Source organism: Nycticebus coucang, chromosome 5 (genome assembly GCF_027406575.1).
Source record: "Nycticebus coucang isolate mNycCou1 chromosome 5, mNycCou1.pri, whole genome shotgun sequence".
Taxonomy (NCBI): domain Eukaryota; kingdom Metazoa; phylum Chordata; class Mammalia; order Primates; family Lorisidae; genus Nycticebus; species Nycticebus coucang.
Genome location: NC_069784.1, coordinates 112,434,213 through 112,455,327, shown reverse-complemented (window position 1 = coordinate 112,455,327; position 21,115 = coordinate 112,434,213). Strand labels below are relative to the sequence as shown.

The following is a 21,115-nucleotide window of genomic DNA, read 5'->3' as shown; positions in this document are numbered from 1 at the left end:
TCTCTTTGCGTTCTCTTAGGAAGGCTTGCAGTGCTATAAATTTCCCTGTTAGGACTGCCTTTGTGGTATCCCAGAGGTTCTGATAATTCATGTCTTCATTGTAATTTTGTTCCAAATATATGGCAATTTCCTTCTTAATCTCATCTCTGACCCAGCTATCATTCAGCATAAGGCTATTTAACTTCCATGTTTTTGTATGAGTATGCAGATTCCTGTTGTTACTGAGCTCATCTTTTATTCCATGGTGGTCTGAGAAGATGCAAGGAATAATTTCTATTCCTTTAAGTTTACTGAGATTAGACTTGTGACCTAAGATGTGATCGATTTTGGAGTATGTTCCGTGGGCTGATGAGAAGTATGTGTATTCAGTTTTGTTGGGATGGAATGTTCTGTAGATGTCTGCTAAATCCAAATGTTGGATGGTTAGGTTTAAATCTAAAATTTCTTTGCTCAGCTTCTTATTGGAGGATCGATCCAACACTGCCAAAAGAGTGTTGAAATCTCCAACTATTATGGAGCTGGAGGAAATCAAGTTGCTCATGTCTGTTAGAGTTTCTCATATAAATTGAGGTGCATTCTGGTTGGGCGTATAGATATTAATAATTGAAATCTCATCATATTGAGTATTACCCTTAACAAATATGAAGTGACCATTCTTATCCTTCCTTACTTTTGTTGGTTTAAAGCCTATTGTATCTGAAAATAAAATGGCAAAACCTGCTTTTTTCTGATTACCATTTGCCTGAAATGTGGATGACCATCCTTTCACCCTGAGTCTATATTTGTCTTTTAAGGTAAAATGTGACTCTTGTATGCAGCAAATATCTGGCCTGAGTTTTTGTATCCAGTTAGCTAACCTGTGCCTCTTTAGAGGACAGTTTAAGCTGTTCACATTAATGGAGAATATTGATAAGTCTGGTCAAATTTTGGGTATCGAGTTTTTCGAAAGTCCAGTGGACATTTTTAATTCCTTCGCCACTGTGGAAGTTGGAGTTTGATCAAAAGTTTCTGAGTGAGTTTACTTTTGTGGTATAGGATTGGGCTGGTCATTATGGAGGATAGGTCTGAGAATATCCTGAAGAGCTGGTTTGGTTATGGCAAATATCTTCAACATATGAATGTCATTAAAGTATTTAATTTCTCCATCATAAATGAAACTCAGTTTAGCTGGATACAGTATCCGGGGTTGAAAGTTATTTTGTTTTAGGAGAGTCAAAGTCAATGACCACCCTCTTCTGGCTTGAAAAGTTTCAACAGAGAGATCTGCAGTCATTCTACTATTCTTCCCTTTGTAGGTAATGGATTTCTTACATCTGGCTGCTTTCAGCATTTTCTCCTTCATATTAACTTTAGTGAAGTTAATTATGATATGCCTGGGGGATGTGTAACTGGGATTGAGTCATGCTGGGGTTCTGAAACTGTCTGCTATCTGAATTTCAGCATCTCTTAGCATGTCTGGAATATTCTCTTTTATAATTTCATAGAGAAGGGCCTCTGTGCCTTGCGAGGCCACTTCATCACTTTCAGGATTCCAATGAGGTGGACATTAGCCTTCTTCAAATTATCCCAGAGCTCTCTGAGAGAATGATCCGTTTTTGCTCTCCATTTCTTTTCCTCTTTGAGAGTTTGGGAGAGTTCAAAGGCTTTGTCTTCAATGTTAGAAATCCTTTCTTCTGCTTGCTCCACTCTGTTACTGAGGGATTCTCCTGTATTTTTCAGATCTTTGAGGGCTGCAAATTCTTGCTGCAGTGCGTCAGAATCTTTTGTGGTTTTGTCTTTAAATTCGTTAAATTCTTGAGACAACTTTTGAATTTCTCCTTGAATTTCTAATTCTGACTTTTGAATTGCTGCTCAAATTTCTAATTCCAAATTTTCCTCCATTTTATTAATCTTGTTTGCAATCTAAATTCTGAATTCAATTTCTGACATCTTGGCCAGCTATTTATGAATGGGATCTTTAGTTACATCTGCCATATCTTTCCTTGAGGAGGGTTGATCTATTCTGGTTATTCATGTTACCAGAGTTTTTCCACTGATTCCGCCCCATGATTGTTTTACACCATTTGATTTTTCCTCTGGGGCTTTGTCGAGGACCTGTACAGTGCTATGGCCTGAGAAACTGGGGACCTGTTTGGTGTGGTGGGGCTAAGTGGTTCTGTATTATTTTCAGCTTGTGTCTGTTAGACCCTAGTGAAATAGTTACTCTGGGTTGAAGTCTCAGCTCTGGAGAAATACCAGCAATTAAGTCACCCCAACCCAACCACCCCCCACAGGCAACAATTGGAAAAGGAAAGTCAAACCTTCCTACAACCACACACCCAGGGCATCACCTGAATAGTCCTAGGGTAATTGGCTCAGTTCAAATGGTCCAAATCAATTGTCTCAGTCAGCACCTGTCTCAGGTGGGAGAATTTAAAATGTCTCTGGCAACTGGATCACAGGGGTCTGGTGATTACTCTGATATGGCTTGCTCCAGTGCTCCGTGGAGTCAGGATGACCCACCCAGCAAATAGATCAGTCTGGGAAGTTTGATGCCTCCTTCCCCACCTTGCACTTGTGTCATATCTAGTCAATGATAGTCCCGCAGGGCTTTGACCCAGTTGCCTGTAGTGAACAGATACTCCAGGGGGTAGCAGCTGCCTGAATCACAAGGAAATCTAGTTCTGCCCAGCCAGGCTGCTGCCCTCTGCCTCTATCTAACAGGGGGAGGTGTGGTCTGACAACCTCGGGCGCTCGATGGATTCTGGGGGGTGTTCACTCAGTTCCAGCCCTGCCCCTGATTGATGATACTAACAGAACAGAACAGAATAGAACAACTTTTCGGGAATTTTTTCTGTCCCTGCTAAATTCCCCTGCAGAAGAGAAGCTATTTTGAGTTCCCAGAGCCTGTGCCTCAGGCCCTGTCTTTGTACCAGCCGGTTTGTATTTGGTTACCTGTCAGTTCTAGCCTCTTATCTTCCTTTGTCCTGTCTTCCTTTATCGTATAGGCTGACGATCCCTGAGGGCCGTGTGCATCTTAGGCTCAGTAAAGTGGTCTTCTGGGTCAGCCCTGCCAGAGGACCCAGTGCGTGTGTTCTAGTCCCCGCGCTCCACCCAGGCCAGTACCGCCTCTGGCAAACCCTTTACTCACGGGGCCTACGTTTCCATCCCACATCTGTTCCGTGGTGGTTGCCATCTCAGTATATGCCCAGCCTCCTCTGGTTGCCCAGGGAGACAGGGGAATATTCGGAAATGAGCCCTATTGTTGCTAAAAGATGGCTGCTGCTTTGCACCTCGGGGCACCGCCGCTCTGGTGTGGTTCCCTCTCAGCAGACCGTCCTCTCCTCACTCCTGTGCCCCAGAGTCAGCACTGACCAGGTGCAGTTTAGGCACTGTCCACACCCCTCAAGAAATCACCTAAGAATCTGAACTCCTGGGGGACAGGTCTCTAGACCTCAGAGTGAGAGTGGAGGGGAGTGCTGGGAGCTCAGAGTTGCAGGTAGAGAATATATACAGTTTTATACAGTTTTATGCCTGGCAGGAGAATGCCGTGGCACCCTAGTAGGGGAGGTAGGTCCAGTTTTTAGAGGGTGTCTCCCGTGGAGTGTAGTGGGAGGACCTTTGAACTCTGCTTGTTTTTTTGTGGGGCACTCCGAGCTGTTCTCATTGGGGAGGAGACTCCCGTCCACTTGGTGATGGATTTTGTACCTTTTGTTTGTATCCTTGGGGTTGGGTTGCAGGTCGCCTCAGGAGGTTTGATGTGCGTTCTTCAACCTTCTCTCTTGGTGCAGCTCTAATCCACCAGGTTACTTGCTAAATTTCTGTTCTTTAACTCTCCTTCTGGACGGGAGCCTCTGTGGAAAGCTGACTTCAGTCAGCCATCTTGTCTCCCCTTAGTACTTAGTTTTGAAGGTAGAGATAGGCCTTAAAAATAAAGGCAACCTGGGGTAGATTACATGACAAGGATTTGTGCAAGAGCCAGGTTTTAACTTTGTTCTCAGACGTCATCAGGACCCGCCTGGAAGAAAGTGGCTCCTCTGGCACTTGTCTCGTGATTGCTCCAAGAGTTTTGCTTTACCAGTTAACAACTACAGAAGAAAGGAGGATCTAGCAAAATATGGAAACGGAGGGCCCTGCCACGCAGCGAGTCCAGGTGGCAGCACATCCCAGCAATATAACTACTCTTATTCTTCATTTTTTATCTATGAAAAGACAATCACAAATGTGCATCATACAGACTGACAGATTTAATAAATAGTGAAACTTTATTCTTAAATATCTCTTACTTATGTAACATTCTTATATAATATTCAATACTTCTAGTCCTCACTATCTTTAAGGTATTATATGTAAACTGTTTGATTAATACTTTGAGATGCATTTATTAGACACCTGAGATTTTTTTTCGGGAACATTAAGTCTAGATGGTAGGGATTCTGTTTTCATTATTGGCTGGCTGCCAATAATGGCTAGAACCAGTGGTACTCAGTACATAGCTGTAAGAAATCAGTGGAACCTTATGTTTTAAGAGTTTTATAGATTGTTAAATATATGCATTTTTCAGAATATCAATCTTAAAAATAATTTATCTCTTTTCAATGTAAGTATTACAATAAAAAAGTTTATAGCTAATTTTTAAATTTTCATTTGTGCTTTTTTGCCTGCTTCTACCTTGAATGTGATCTAAAAATGCTACAAGGCAATTTTTCAAGGTGCTTTTATATATGCTGTCTAATTTGATTCCAACACCTGTTAGGTGGCCATACATTATTCTCTCTGCATACTAGGAAAGTGACATGTGGAGCAATTTGAGATCCATGGTGATTTCACTCCCCTTTACTTCTGTCTCCTACTGTATTAATACTTCATGTGGATTTGTGTCTGGGACCCTTCTACTATCAACCTCCTTTTCTACGTAAAATATCTGATGGATCAAGATATTATCACTGGTACTTAGTTTATATTTAAGTGAAAAAGATGACAGTTACTAACAATTGACTTCTATCCTTGGACACCTACTGTTATTCCCCCTTAAAAATATCCTGAAGAACCTTTCTGGTCTGTTCTTTTAGCACTGCCATTTTGTCCAATACTAGGTTATGGTAGAGAAAAATACACAGCTTTTCCAAGGCCTGGCTGGATTTGTGAGTTGGAAAGTCAACTGAGCTCTTATCTCTACTGAGCATTCCTTTTATTCATCTTTATTCAAGGTCCTTTTCTCATTCCTCTGGCAGCATATCCAAATCTTACCATACATTGAGGTCTGTAAGAATCTTCCCATTTTCATTAGATGACAACCTTCAATTTACAGTGAAATGTAAACAGAGATGAATTTGGTTTCCCTGCTAATATTTGTACCTTCTCCCATTTTTAATCTCTCTCCTCTCTTTTACCTAAGAGATATGAGGACTGATTTTTTTTTTTTTTTTTAAGGCTTATCTTTGACCTGTGCTTTATATCTCAGTCCCTGAGTCTATGGTTCTACTACATCTACTATTTTCTACCCCTCTGGTCTGTTTAGTATTTTCCTCTCTGTTGATTTTGTCTTCTCATCTTAGAAATATGCCTAAATCTCTTTATCTTTAAAAAGTCTTTTTCAGTTCCTCCTGCCTTCTAGAGTAGCACAATTATTTTTTTCTTTCTGTACCATCAAGAGCTTTCTGCACACATTCTCCTTACTTCAACCCATTCAGTCTGGCTTGCATCCCACTGTGTTGTATAAACTTTTTTCTTCAAGAGATCAAGAATTTTTTGCTAATTTTTATATCCATTGGCCAGTTTTCTCCATTATTCTATTTTCTTTCATTGTAATAATTGATTATTGACCAGTCTTGAAATATTTTTAATTCACTTTTTTTTTTTCATTAACAAGCTTTTCTGTTTTCCTTCTACAACTCTGACCAATTCTAGTCATCCTCTTTGGTTCTTTTCCTTCTGCCTGTTTTCTATATATGTTTAACTCCAGGATCCATTACTTAATCTTCTTTTGGTTTTATAGCCTTACCCTAGTTCTCCCACCTTCCCCAGCTTCAAATCTCCCTAATATGCTTATATCTTCTGGCTTCCACCCTTTTTGTGAGTTTGACTTTATATTATACATTTCAGTCTAAATGGCCCAGAGCCACCTCAATCCAAAACCAAACTTTCTGACTTCCTCAAATGTCATTTTTTCCTTGTAGTCATTTTGCATGTATTTTTAACAGCGTCTTTATCCACCCTGTCTCTGAGCTGGGGGCTCAGAGTAACGCTCATCCTTCTTTCTTTCCCAACATTCCTTTTCACCTAATTCGCACTAAAGTGTACCAATTCTCCTCCTAAAAGGCTCGCCATTCTGTCACATCCTCTTTATCTCCGTTGCTTTTGCCTTAATTCAAACCTTTGTTATCTCTTGCTTAAGTTGTTGCCATTAAACTTTCCCACTCAGTCTTTAGGTCCTCTGTCTCTGCTGTATTAAAAATTTATCTTTCCAAAACTATCTTTCATAATACTTGATTTTAAAAACTGTTTGATTACCTTCCAGTTCCTTAGTGTAGTATGACAGACACGTTCCTCATTGACCTTACCTTCCTCTCTTGTGCACTCCCCCTGTACCCTTTGCTTCACCGACACAACCTTTTGAAATGCCCCTTCTTGGCTTCTTTGGCATCTTCATGCTCTTTCGACTTACCTACGCTTTCTATACTTAAATGCCCTTCCACTAGCCTTCCTAACTCAATTCATTCAACAGAAATTTAATAAGTGCTTTTTGTGAGCCATAGTAGGTGCACAGCCATTCTTTAAAATCTACCTCAAATTGAACATTTCTTGAAGCCATCCTAGGTTTCTCCACATAATATATAGTTATTATAGTAAAGTATATTTTTTTCTTTCTGTAGCTATAAAACTGATACTAATTTAGGATTCTTTATATCATAAAAATATTATGAAAGCATTAACAGTGAAAAAAAAGCATTGTGGCTCAAGTCATAAAGAAAAGGAGAGTTTTGAAAAAGGTAAGGAATACTTGTGAAATGATGAAAAGGAAGAAAATCGAATTATAAATGTTCATAAAAGGCAGAGTGTAGTTTTCTTCCCATGTCTTCTCCTTCTGGATTGCTGAGAATCACCGTCAAATGTTAGCCTCAGTGTCTAAGTATTTCCCCCCATTAGCTTTCTGCCACAAGTTTATCCTAAATCCCCTTGTTTAGCTATCTCCAGAATAAGCTCTGTTTTTCTCAAACAGCAGCTCCTAACACAGAAGGACTCCCCATGTGTAATGGCTTCCATAAAGACCCACATGTCCCCACTACCCATTCTTCATACATACTGTTTAACTTTGATATGTTTTCTCTTTTCTAAATCTAGTAACTTTTTGGCGTGTTCTTCCAATCTTTATAACTTTGTGTTTCCTTGTTCTCTATGAGTCTGATTTTTCCCCAAACACCAAATTCTTCAATTTTACTGTTTTCTGGGTAACAAAAGCCATTCTTACTACCAGTTTTTGTTTTTATATTAAAAACCTTTATTTTTATTTTAAAAATTATATATAAATTTTATTGAGCAATTTTGAAGATATATTTTCTTCATTTTTCCTTATTAAGTAGTATATTAAATAATGCTGCTAAGATTTATTAGCAAGCAACTAAGGTTTAATTCTCTTTCTAATATTCCCTTCAAATTAATGATTTTATTCTTTTAATAAGCATCATATTTCATGTATCACATGTCATTGAAAAATATACTGTGACAAAAGTATTTTTATAATGACACACGTGCTTTAGTTTTACTTGAAAACATGTTCTTTCACTTCCTTCATTATATATAGTTCTTAGGAATTGAAGGTCATATCCTATATTTTAAACAGCTGCTGAGAAAACTCATAGAATGTTATTCTTGAATAGCAACTGTTATTTTTTCTTTGATCAATAATTTTATGAAAGACTTAATTTGCTTTAGTTTTTAGACAATAGCTAAAAGGATGAACTATAAATTCTCATATTAAAAGTTAATATAGCCTTCTAATTCTAATAACCAAACATATAAAAAATTCAATATTCCACATGCATATAGCACCTATTTATTGCTGGATTTTGACTATTTTTACATAAGGCTAGAAATATGGAGTGCCAGGGCGGCGCCTGTGGCTCAGTCGGTAAGACGCTGGCCCCATATACGCAGGGTGGCGGGTTCAAACCCGGCCCCGGCCAAACTGCAACCAAAAAATAGCCGGGCATTGTGGCAGGGGCCTGTAGTCCCAGCTACTCAGGAGGCTGAGGCAAGAGAATCGCTTAAGCCTAGGAGTTGGAGGTTACTGTGAGCTGTGTGAGGCCATGGCACTCTACTGAGGGCCATAAAGTGAGACTCTGTCTCTACAAAAAAAAAGAAATATGGAGTGCCTAATATAACAGGTTAACTCTAGGGTTTACTCTTTCATCAAGACTGTAGCAGTCAGGCTGCGCCTGTGGCTTAGTGGGTAGGGCACCGGACCCATATACTGAGGTTGGTGGGTTCAAACTCACCCTGGCCAAACTGCAACAACAATGAAAAGTAGCCAGGCATTGTGGCAGGCACCTGTAGTCCCAGCTACTCGGGAGGCTGAGGCAAGAGAATCGCTTAAGCGTAAGAGTTGGAGGTTGCTGTGAGCTGTGACGCCATGGCACTCTATTGAGGGCGATAAAGTGAGACTCTGTCTCTAAAAAAAAAAAAAAGTCTGTAGCAGTGATAATAAGATCTTAAATTTTTTAAAATTCAACCATTACTGGAGTGGCACCTTTGGCTCAAAGGAGTAAGGCTCAGGGCACCGGCCCTGTATGCGGGGGCGGGGGAGGGGCGGGTTCACCAGCCCCAGCCAAAAATTGCAAAAAAAAAATCCAACCATTACTTAGAAGATAATGAGAATATTAAACATAAAAGGAGTGCTTAATATAGGATAGTCTGATTTCTATCAAAATGGCTTAATTATTTTAATCTTATTTCACTTGAGAATTCAGAGTAATTTCAGTATGTCTTTCAAGTCTTTGAGATGTTCATGACTTTGAAATTACAAATATAGAATAGAGTATTCTATTCTCCAAGCCACTATTAGTAAGCATTTTACAAAAGCAGTATACACAACCTAAACGGGAAATCATTGATGTTTTTCCTTATATATTTTTATTTAATTTTACTAAGTGCAATATTTTACCAATTATTTGTTGTACATTTACTCAATATTAAAAATAGGTTTTAAAAACAGACAAATACATTTTTTAATTTTACAGCGTAGATTATAATTAGTGAATATAGTATGCCTAATAGCTAAGAAGTAATTTCATTAATATGTGAAAAACTCTAGCCATCAAATATATACTCACTATTGTATTTTTTGCTGTTATAAAACTTAGCTTACCACTAGTTGTTGTCACTTGCTTACTTAACACTCATTGGCTATATTGGTTTTTAGAAAAACTGTTAAAAGAAATTTCTGCCTTTTAGAACAATATGTAACTTTTTATCCTTTTCCAGGATATGGAAAAATGAAATAAACAATACAAATACTTTCAGAGTTTTACCACATCCTTCATTTGTTTACACGGCTAAATTCCATCCAGCTATGAAAGAGCTGGTGGTTACAGGATGCTATGATTCTATGATACGGATATGGAAAGTTGATATGAGAGAGGATTCTGCTATACTAGTCCGACAGTTTGACGTTCACAAAAGTTTTATCAACTCACTCTGTTTTGATACTGAAGGTATGTCACAGATTATGTTCCAAACAAAGATAAGCTACATGAAGAATTTTTTTTTTTTAATTGTTGGGGAATCATTGAGGATAAAAGAACAACTGCTTGCATTTGTTAAGTAAAGTCCCTCTTATAATTATGTCCTGCCCCAAGAGGTGTGTCAAACACCATGAACCCCGACCCTTCTCCCTCCTTCCCTCTCTCTGCTCCCCCTTTCACCCACCCCCCACCATGTACTAGCACCTACAGGAAGAATTTTTTTGGATTTTGTTAGAATAATATTTATTTAAGCTTTAGAGGAATTTTATGTGTTGTTGATCGTGCATATTTAGGTTTATGCTTATTTTACAACTCACATTATAGATTTGACACTGAGAGAGGTCTGTATTTTATTTTTTTAAATTTTAGAATATTACTGGAGTGTACATGTTTTGGTTACATAGTTTGTTTTGTACATTTCTGGTCAAAGTTGTACGTGTGCATTATGTCAGTTAGGTGTAAATTAATTCAACCCTTCCTCCCACCTCCCACCTACTTGATTCCCATTGAGTTTTACTTCCCTATGTGCACATAAGTGTTAATTGAGTAGTTCTAATTTAGTGTTGAGTACATGTGTGTTTATTTTTCCACTTTTGTTCTACTTCACTTAGAAGAATGGTCTCTAGGTTTATCCAGGTTGTTACAAAAGATAATAGATCACCATTTTAATATCATCATCATCATCAAGTTAAAAGAATCCTCCCTAAATTGTTCTACAAAGCCAGTATCACTTTGATACCAAAGTTAGTAAAGGGCACACCAAAAAAGAAAACTACAGACCAATATCCCTTATTAATATAGATGCAAAAGTTCTCAATAAAATCTTAGTAAACCAAATTCAGCAGCATATCAAAAAAAAAAAAAAATTCATCACGACTAAGTAGGCTTCATCCCAGAGATGCAAGGGGGGTTCGACATGTGCAAATCCATAAGTATAATCTACCACATAAATAGATACAAAACCAATGACCGTATAATCCTTTCAATAGATAAAGAAAAAGCATTTGACAAAATTCAGCACCCTTTTATAAAACAAATGCTTAACAAAATAGGCATAGATGGGACGTACCTCAAAATTATAAAGATTAATACAAAGCCACAGCCAACTTCATATTAAATAGGGAAACATTGAAAGTCGTCACACTTAGAACTGAAACTAGGCAAGGTTGTCCACTATCTCCACTTCTGTTCAACATAGTGGTAGAAGTCAGAGTTAGAGCAATTTGACAAGAGAAGAAAATCAAGGGGCTCTAAATGGGGGGAAAAAGAGGTCAAATTATCACTCTTTGCTGACAACACAATCTTTTATCTATACAACCCCAAAGATTCAACCAGTAGACTCCTAAAATTGTTAAATTTAGTGAAGTCTCAGCCTATAAAATAAGTGTGAACAAATTAGTACCTTTCATATATGGCAACCTCAGTCAAGCTGAGAAGAAAATAAAAGGTATAGTATATAATACCTTTCACAATAGCAACAAGAAAAATAAAATGCCTAGGAATATATTTAATTCAGAAAGTGAAAGACCTCTGTTTGTAATTTTAAAGTAATTATATTCCTAAACATTAAGATTAAGTTAATCTTTGTTGTAACAACCAGTCATATACCACGTTTCATAAGTATATTTATTTGAACTTGTGATAATCATTTTTAGCAGATTTTTTTTTCAAGGACTTTTTAATTTAAAGGGCATAGGGGAAAAATTCCCAAAATAATGTTGAAAATATTACATGTATATATATTTTTAATCTTTTTGAAAATATTATATATATACTATATATTGTCTCATTTTGTTGCCCTCGGTAGAGTGCTGGGGCATCACAGCTCATCGCAACCTCCAGCTCTTGGGCTTAGGCGATTCTCTTGCCTCAGCCTCCTGAGTAGCTGGGACTACAGGCGCCTTCCACAATGCCCAGATATTTTTTTGTTGCAGTTTGGTCAGGGCCAGGTTCAAACTCGCCACCCTTGGTATATGGGGCTAACACCCTACTCAGTGAGTAGTATATTTTAGGTAATGTAAAATATTATATATATTTTAAATATAGCAATAGGATTTTCTTAAATATACAAACATAGAAGGTTTTGCAATTAAAGGTTAATCTTAGTATATTAATAATATACTTTAAAGATGTTAAATATCGATTGTTTTATTATCTGAAAGAATATAGAAATTTATTAGCTATTAGTCAGTTTTTATATAATTTCAGAGACTAGATATGTAAACCATATCTATAATTAATTAGTATGGGATCCAGATCAAAATGATGCTACTGCTAATGTACTCTGTTCAACTATAGGGATATAAATAAATTTGAAACATAGTTAGGAAAGTCTCTGAATAAAAAAATGTCTGAACATTCTGCCATAATAGAAGTAGCCCATATTATAAAAGAGCAATAAAGAATTTCTTTAAATATTTGGACATAAGATATCCAAATGTATTTAAAAAAAAGATGATGAGACACGAGGAAGTCCTATGTCACTCCAGTAGGTAGAGGCAGGGCCAAAGCTGCACAGGACAGATTTTCTTTGCTCAGAATTAGAAAGAGCATTATACTACATGGAGTAGTTCAATAGTGGTATGAGCTGTTTTATAAAATATTAAATTCACACTTGCTGAATAACTGTCTGTTAGTGATGATGTGTAAGATATTCCTGAGTAAGTATGAGGTTGAAGTTGATGATCTTTGAGGTCCCAGTCAACTTTAAGGCAGTTTGACTCTAAAGAATGGATGTTAAATTAGAGACATCTATTATTATTTTATTCATTCCCTCATTATTTATTGATTCCTACCGAGTCTCAGATAATCATGCTAACAGTATATATTAGAGAGGATTTTTAGGAATATGAAACATTATATAGCTTAATAAGGTGAGAATTATAAATATATTTTAGATAATTGGTTTTGTAATATACCATATACAACTGCACTGGGATGTTCTTTTTTTCAGTTTTTAAATTCAGGTAAGCACCAAAGGGAAATAAGTCATCAGAAATAAAAGAGTAAAAAATTCATTTAAAGATAATTGGGACTTGATTGTGAGTCGTATTTTGATTTTTTATGTTTTTAAATTGAAATACCTCTTGCTAACCCTTCAATTCTTTGATTGTTTTTCTGGGATGTTTCCATGAACTTCATATTATTTGCTCCTAACTGTATGTCATTTATAAGTAATTTTATTTTTTAAAATAGGTCATCACATGTATTCAGGAGACTGCACAGGGGTGATTACTGTTTGGAATACCTATGTAAAAGTTAATGATTTGCAACATTCAGTGCGACACTGGTCTATAAATAAGGTAAAAAATCATATTTTATATTTTGAGATGTATTTTTAAAAATTGTAAAATAGTCCAACTATATAACATTTAAGTAGGACATCAGAGTGTTCTCTAATTTCAAAAAATTATCAGTTTTTCTCAGTCCCTGAAAAATCAGTTATCAATAACTAATTATCACAATTTCCTGATATAAAATTAATGTAAAGATTTTCTTAATTTGACCAGTCTTTACTTTTACTTTTTTGAGTCCAAATTTGCACTGACATGTCCACTAAAATGAGGTGTATAGTATATTACCATCTCTAAGTAATAGCTTTTATTTTCTGTTATTCATATCCTTTTTTTCTTGGTCCAATAACATCTTTCTAAAAACAGCGCATCGAGTGTTCTGTCAACAGTGATGTCTTTCAGAATTATATAACAATGATGGAGGGCTATCATTTAATCATAGTAATTATTTCACTTGAAATGTGCTAGAGAGGCAAAAACAAATGAATAAATTCTTTCATTTTTGAGATATTTTTAAGATGGCTTTTATGTTAATCATTTTGTTAGGTTTTTTTTTTAGATTTTTAGTGAATGATACAAATGAATCATTAAACTTGAGTTTTATTTTCTATAAATCAACATAATTCTGCCTAATGTAATATACTGTTGTTCTTTAATTTTTCGTAATAAATTGTGACAGTAGTTGTCCTCATTTGAAAAAAGGTACTCTACATGAAAAAGAATTTTCATTAACTTTAGTTAAATCTATTGAGTCTTTCAAATCTGTTTAAAACACAGTCTGTTCTATTTTTAATCATTCTTGTCTAGTATGTCATAAATGAATGTCTTAGGATTCCTAATGTATATTAGGAATTTTATATACTTTGGAAAGAACTTTTTTATAATTTTATATACTTTGGAAAGAACTTTATAATTACTTGTATACCTGAGGGATTAGCAAGGCTCTAATTCCATTCATTTGAGTTTGCAATGCAGAATTTATCATTTTTTATAAAAATTATGTGTTTCTTTACCTTCATATAGTAATTAAGAGTTATATTTACCTTGAAAAATCTACATCCTGGGCTTTGCTTGAGTCAAAAATAAAATGTTAGGGAATGGGTTAGAATATCTTTTTACTATCTAATACCGTATGGAAAGTTGGAAACTGATCTCATACAGAGTTTTATTCAGCCAGCAGTGGGAGGTGGGGAATACTGAATTATACTCATCTGTCCCTTAAAGATGAAGTGTGTCATATGCTATTGTGCACACTCCATGGACTAGGACACTGGCTTGAAAACAAGTTGGAGTATGACTGTGGTAAAGAAAAATATAGATATAGACACTATTATATCTGCCAGTAACTTTCTCAGATTTATACCTAACACTTCTTAGGCAGTTTTGTTTTTGATTTTACACTTTTGCATCTGTTACAGTTGCTCAAATCCCCAACAGTGCTTCCCCCATCCCCAATTTGTTATAGTTCAACTCACTGACACCTCATCTTTGATGTCAATATTTCACTTTTTCTGTAACTTAAAAAAAAATAGCTGACAGTAGATCTTAGTGTCAAAACAGCAGTAGCAGAGGCACAGCTGCTAATATGAATGAGGTGGAGCCATCCCCCAACTGAAGCCATCTGAAGGATGGCACTCTGAGGTGGAGCCATCCCCCAACTGAAGGAAGACTCTGTTAATGAAGGAAGCAAAGAACATTAAGGGATCTTTCAGGGAGAAGAAAGCTAACTCAGAGTTCTCCTTGCAGGTTAATGCAGGCTTCCCTTTGACTTCAGTCTAAGTAACTTTGCATTTGAGATTTTTTTTTCTTTCTCCCAGTAATTCAAACAATAAGAACCTCTTGTCATTCTTTTATTTTTAATAAATTTTGTTGTGTGTATTTAAGGTATACAACATGATTTATGAGTTACATATAGATAGTAAAAAGGTTACTATACTGAAACAAATTAACATCCATCATGTTACATAGTTGCCTTTGTTTTTGTTTTTGTGGCAAGATTAGCTAAAATTTACTCATTTAATATGTATCCTAAATACGGTACCATTTTATTACTCATAGTCCTCATGTTGTTTATTATATCTCTAGACTTGTTCGTCCTATATAATCTGATACTCTATGTATCCTCTGACCTATGTTTTCCCATTTTCTCCCCCATCCCCACTCTTGTAACCACTATTTTGTTCTCTGGATAGATTTTATTTGTTTGTCTGAGACAGAGTCTCACTATGTTGCCCTTGGTAGACTGCTGTGGCATCACAGTTCACAGCAACTTTAAAATCTTGGGCTTAAGCGATTCTCTTGCCTTGGCCTCCCAAGTAGCTGGAAGTACAGGCACCTGCCACAATGCCCGGCTATTTTTTTGTTGCAGTTGTCATTGTTTTTAGCAGGCCCAGGCCAGATTGCAACCCCAGTGTATGTGGCCGAGGCCCTGACCACTGAGCAATAGGCGCCAAACCTGTTATCTATATATTTGAATTTTTTTTTTCTTTTTAGATTCCACATATAAGTAAAATTATGTAGTATTTTTTTTTCTGATTCTTGCTTATCTCATTTAGCATAATATCCTCCAGGCTTATCCGTCTCGTGACAAATGGCAAGATCTTCTATTTTTAGAGCTGAATAATAATAATATGTTATATCTCACAATTTCTTCGTCTATTCATCTATTGGCAAACATTTAAATTGTTTCCATATCCTGGTATTGTGAATAATGCTACAAAAAAACATGGGAATGCAGATATTTTTATGAGGTGATGGTTTCGTTTTTTTGGGGGGGGAGGGGGTTTGAGGAGAATGGAGATAGGCCCAGAAAAGGAATTGCTTGGTCATATGGTAGATCTATTTTTAATTTCCTTAAAAACCTATATACTGTTTGTCACAACAGCCATACCAACCTACATTGCCACCAACATACCCTCACCAACATTTATCTTTTGACTTTTTGGTAATAGCCATCCTCAAGCGTATGAGGTATCTTATAGTGGTTTTGATTTGTCTTTCCTTGGTGATTAATAATGTTGAGCATTTATTCATATATCACTGGCCATTTGTATGTCTTCTTTGGAGATCTCTTGCCTATTTTTAAATCAGCTTATTTATTTTTCCATTACTAAGTTATGTGAGTTCTTTATAAATTTTGGATATTAACTCCTTATCAGATATGGCTGATAATAATGGCTTGAGAATAATTTTGCCTAATCCATAGGCTACCATTTCTCTTTGTTTCCTTTGCCATACAGAAACTTTCCAGTTAAATATGATCACATTTACTTTTGCTTTAGTGGCCTAAGCCTTTGGTGGGATATATGACAGTCATTGCCAAGAGTAGACCTGTGTTTCCTTTATGTTCACTTCTAGGAGTTTTATAGTTTCTGGTTTTACCTTTAGATTTTTAATCCATTTTAAATTGATTTTTATGTATGATGTAAGACAAGGGTCCACTTTAATTGTTTTGGTAATTCTCCTAATGCAATAATCATGCAGGCAGGTTTTCCTTGAGTATTTATGTGCTTTTTGACATTATTAGTTGAGAAGCTTGTTTAGCTGTTCAATTAACTGTCAAAAGCCCAACTAAAATTACAGACTAGTTTAAATAATTTCAGAAGAAGATGTTGATAGTATAAATTTTTCAATACAAGTGGAAGTATGTGAAGAAAAAACCTAAAACTGTAATGGAACTTGAAAGTTAATTCTATATTTAGTTTTGAATTTCTTCTGTTATGTTAAACAGAAAATACAATGTTAGATTGTTTATTAAAAGGGATTCTGGTTTGGGACTGACTAAATTTTGGGAAAAAGAATGTACTACAAAAACACATGCTAATTAACTGCAACATTATAACAACACAGAAACACAATTTGCTAACCTTATTTTCTACCCTTAACTGAAGTTAGTGGGGGCCCTTTTGCTAACATTTAGGAAGTCTCCTATGTGGCAGGATTGAAAACAACATTTTAAAATTAATTTTATACTCAAATAATATGCTTAACATTAGAAAAAACTGTATAGTAGTAATATTTTAGGATTTTTTTTATCATTTCAGGAAATTAAAGAAACTGAGTTCAAGGGGGTCCCAATAAGTTATCTGGAGGTTCATCCCAATGGAAAACGTTTGTTAATCCATACCAAAGACAGTACTTTGAGAATTATGGATCTCCGGATGTAAGTATAATTCAGTTTGACAGGATAAATACCCACAGAATAAGTAATGGATTAAATTGTATTTATAAAATGCGGCAGTGGTTCTCAACTAGGCAATTTCCCCTCTCTGGGGACATCTGACAGTATCTGGAGATATATTTGATGTTGCTTTTGACATCTGATGGGTAAAGATCAAAGATCCGGCTAAGCACCCTCCAGCTCATAAGGACAACCCCCAGCACAAAGAATTATCTGGCTCAAAACATGAATAGTTCTGATGCTGAAATGTAATCAATTGCTTTTATTTTCACAATTAAAAAAGGAAACTTCTATTTTCAACAGTGATACTGATTTATAATGACATTATCTCTGTGATACTGGTATAGCATAGTATAATTTCATAACCGAAGGAGAGAACTTTTGATTAATACATCCTTATTTTTCTTACTTGTTTTATTCCTAAATAAAGGCAAGTAGGGAGAATATCCTTAATGTAAAAGGCAGATGCAGAGTTCTAGGAAAACTATAAAACTATCATGGATTTCTAGTTCACTTTTGTTTTTGATGATAGACTTTCTATAAAACAAATAAGAGAAAACTGTTTTATTAGATGTTCCTATTATATTTAGAAAGGCAAATGTAGTGATTTATATTAACTTAATTCTGTATCTTTTAAGGATTGACCATTAAACTCTTAAATATTTATGTAAAACAATTTAAGACACTGGCATGAGTGTTCTGGTAGAATGAGAAGCAGAATTAGGCTACCAGTTTATCATCTAGTTGTATGCCTGTAGAATAAAACAAAAATGTTCAATTAGGCTAAAATGTAAGATCGTGTATTATTGGAAGTTGCTTTTTCTTTTCTGTATATGTGTAATCCATGCCATGCCTGGCAGATACCAAATACTCCACATGTATTTTTTTTTTTTGTCAAGGTATTATAGTCTAGTATAATGTCAAGACTTTAGAAATAGCAAATGTTTTTATAGATTTAACTCTCAACACAATATACTTAAATTAAATGGTAGCTCTAAAGACAAAGTAAGGAGGAGGGCAGAGTAAAATTACAGCTAGATGATTTCAAAAGTTTGAGTAAAAATAGGTCTATTTATTTTACTTTTTTATCAAAAGAAAATAAATACTATCCATACACACGATTAAGTAAAATTAAACAATTTAACTTTCTGTGGGACGTTTGCAATTGGTAAGACTATGAGAAAGGTGATGGAGGTAGAAATACTACATTGTATTTAATAGGAAACAACTATAAAGTTATAATAAATGGATTATATTTTTCCAACTAGACACCAGACAGCTATTATGTAATCTTCTGTTAAAGTCTCTATTGAGAGATAGGCATTTGAGCTCAAACTTGAAGGATGGGTGGAATTTAGACAAGATAGAAGTAGGATGTAAAACATGAAATAAAGTTTAGAAGTGGGATAATACGTGTTGAAGGCAGAGTGGATTTGCATGAGCATAGGTTTCTTGGCATGGAAAACAGATACAGAATTTTTTAGGAATAGAAATCAAGACCACATTAGAAGGGCAAAACTAAGGAGTTTGGTTACTCTTTTTAAGCAGTAGAGTGGATAGCTTAAGAACATGATTGAGCTCTATATACGCACTGCCAGAGTCAAACACTGCCTTTTAACCCTCACCAGCTGATTAACCTCTCTGTGCCTTTCTTTCCTCATCTGTCAAATGGGAGAAATAATGTACCATACTCAAGGGTTTTGTAGTAGAATAAACAAGTGAATACATCTAAATACTTAGAATAGTAAAGCCATAGCAAAGACTCCAGAAATGTTCTGTAGCCCCAGATTTGAGAATTTATGTTAAAAAATAATGTAAAACAATGCAATATATGTACTAATTTGTGTGTGTATATATATTATTAATATATAATAATATATAAAATATATATACATATATATGTATATTATATAATGTGTATGTATAATATTATATATACACACATAAACATAAGATTATTCATAGAAATTATGTTCATGGTAGAAGAAGTCTGGAAACATCCTAAATGTCATCCAACAATAGAAAATTTCTTAAGATATATTTCTACAATGATACAATATGGACCCATTAAAATAATTATGTATAATCTATATTTTCTGATACAGAGATCCATTATTTATGATTTGTGTTGAGTAAAAGAAAAAATATTACAGAGCATCATATCCAATATCCTCTGTAAACCAGGGATGATAATAGTATCTACCTGGTACATAGTAAGTACTGAAACAGTGTTACCATTATTCATATATGGAACAGTCTAGAAGACTATGCACTATATTTAATAGATGATTTAATGTTATATCTTATCTAATATTTCTTCAGGAATCAAGTATTCCTTGTGTGATATTAAAACTTCATCAGGTGGAGAAAATATAAAAGCATGAAAATTCTATCCATTTGTTTTTTATAAATAACCAATTCAAATGCTGCTTCCATAAAGTAGTCTCTCTTCATAGCTAGAATGAATGTCTCTTCTACAAATCTACGAAGTGCTCTTTCTGTTATTCTTCTGTAGTACTTTCTATATCTACTTTCTGTTTTACATTGATGCACTTTTTCTCTTTCCTGCTTAATTACAAACTCCTTGGGCTGTGGGACTTCTTCTTTATTCTGCCTCCATTGTAAAATGTCTCCCCTAGGAAAAATTCTCAAAAATTATTTGTTGAATGGAAGTTAAGTTAAAAGAAAAAGTTTTCTACCACCAGTCATTTAAATTGTTAAGCCAAGTTATATTTGTAAAATCTTTTTTTGTTTATAGATTAGCAGCAAGGAAATTTGTAGGTGCAGCAAATTACCGGGAGAAGATTCATAGTACTTTGACACCATGTGGGACTTTTCTCTTTGCTGGAAGTGAGGATGGTATAGTGTATGTTTGGAATCCAGAAACAGGTAAATATTCTTAAACTTCAAAAATCTCTGGGGAGAAAAGGGGTTTGAAGAAGGGTGAAAACCCTGCCATTTTATGGAATAATTTTCAAGGAAATTATTTCAGGGTTTCAATTATGATTTTTAAGATTAGAACGCTTTTAAAGGAACTCAGCGGCAGTCTAAACTTACATTAAAATTTGTTCTTTCTTGTTGTAGTATTTTCATGGATTTAGAATTTCACTTTTAATTGAAGGGTTATTCTTTCTTGCCTATAGTGAGATATTGCTGAACTTAGAGAGGTACTTAATGAGGACTATAATACAAAATACAGATGTTTAAGATAAATTTGGAGTACAGCTAGGTAAACAAATGGTTAAACATCTATAATATGTTTTGATTAGTAATAAAAATATGCCTGTGAAATTTTTGGTATCTGAAACTTAAATAGCAGTTTACGTAAATTACAGGCGATTCAAGTTTTTTTCTAATAAAACAAAGTATGACAAGTAAGTTTTCACCTTACTTTCAAAAGAAAAGCTGAAACTACATGAACTTTTTTTAATAAATTAAGAGAATTTTTAAAAATTTACTTTAAAATTCTTTAATGAATAGTATTTGATTTTGCTTTGTTTTTTCTCTGTACTTTCTTTTAGGTATTTTGACTAGTCAGCGAACTTAGAGTTTTTTTGTAATATTTTTTTCTTGTACCATGTTTTGGTACTTAAGTATCAATTTAGAAGCATTAATCTGTTCTTCTAGATTCCTTGCTCTTTGGTTTCTTCTGAATGGTTTTTCCCTGGGTTCCACAGATCTCTACAAGAGGGATCTTTTAGCCATAATCATAGGTTATCTTTTGAGTCGTTGGTACCGCAAACAGCCTCTGGGAGAAAAGAAATAGAAAAGTTAATCCCTCGCCAATATCACCAAACTGGAGAGTTTCTTCAGTTTTAGTCTTGTAATTCCTCCACTAGTTCTGCCTAGAGCTTTTGTTAGCTGGAGTTTGTTCAGCTCCATCAGGTCTCAGACTTGGTGGTGAAACGTGGCTCTCCTGA

The 21,115-nt window shown here is 35.1% G+C and overlaps 1 protein-coding gene across 8 annotated transcripts in view; it reads left to right on the top strand.

Annotated features, from left to right (window-relative positions):
* AHI1 (Abelson helper integration site 1) overlaps positions 1-21,115 on the top strand; it is a 233,237-nt gene that overhangs the window by 58,874 nt on the left and 153,248 nt on the right. For all 8 annotated transcript variants that reach the window (XR_008380181.1, XR_008380180.1, XM_053591642.1 and 5 more), the window contains 4 exons: positions 9,463-9,692; positions 12,918-13,024; positions 17,059-17,177; positions 19,954-20,084. Coding sequence is in view for 6 of the 8 variants with exons in the window: in XM_053591642.1 (XP_053447617.1) it covers positions 9,463-9,692; positions 12,918-13,024; positions 17,059-17,177; positions 19,954-20,084 (587 nt within the window). In the remaining 2 variants the exon portion in view is untranslated. The remainder of the gene's footprint in view (positions 1-9,462; positions 9,693-12,917; positions 13,025-17,058; positions 17,178-19,953; positions 20,085-21,115) is intronic.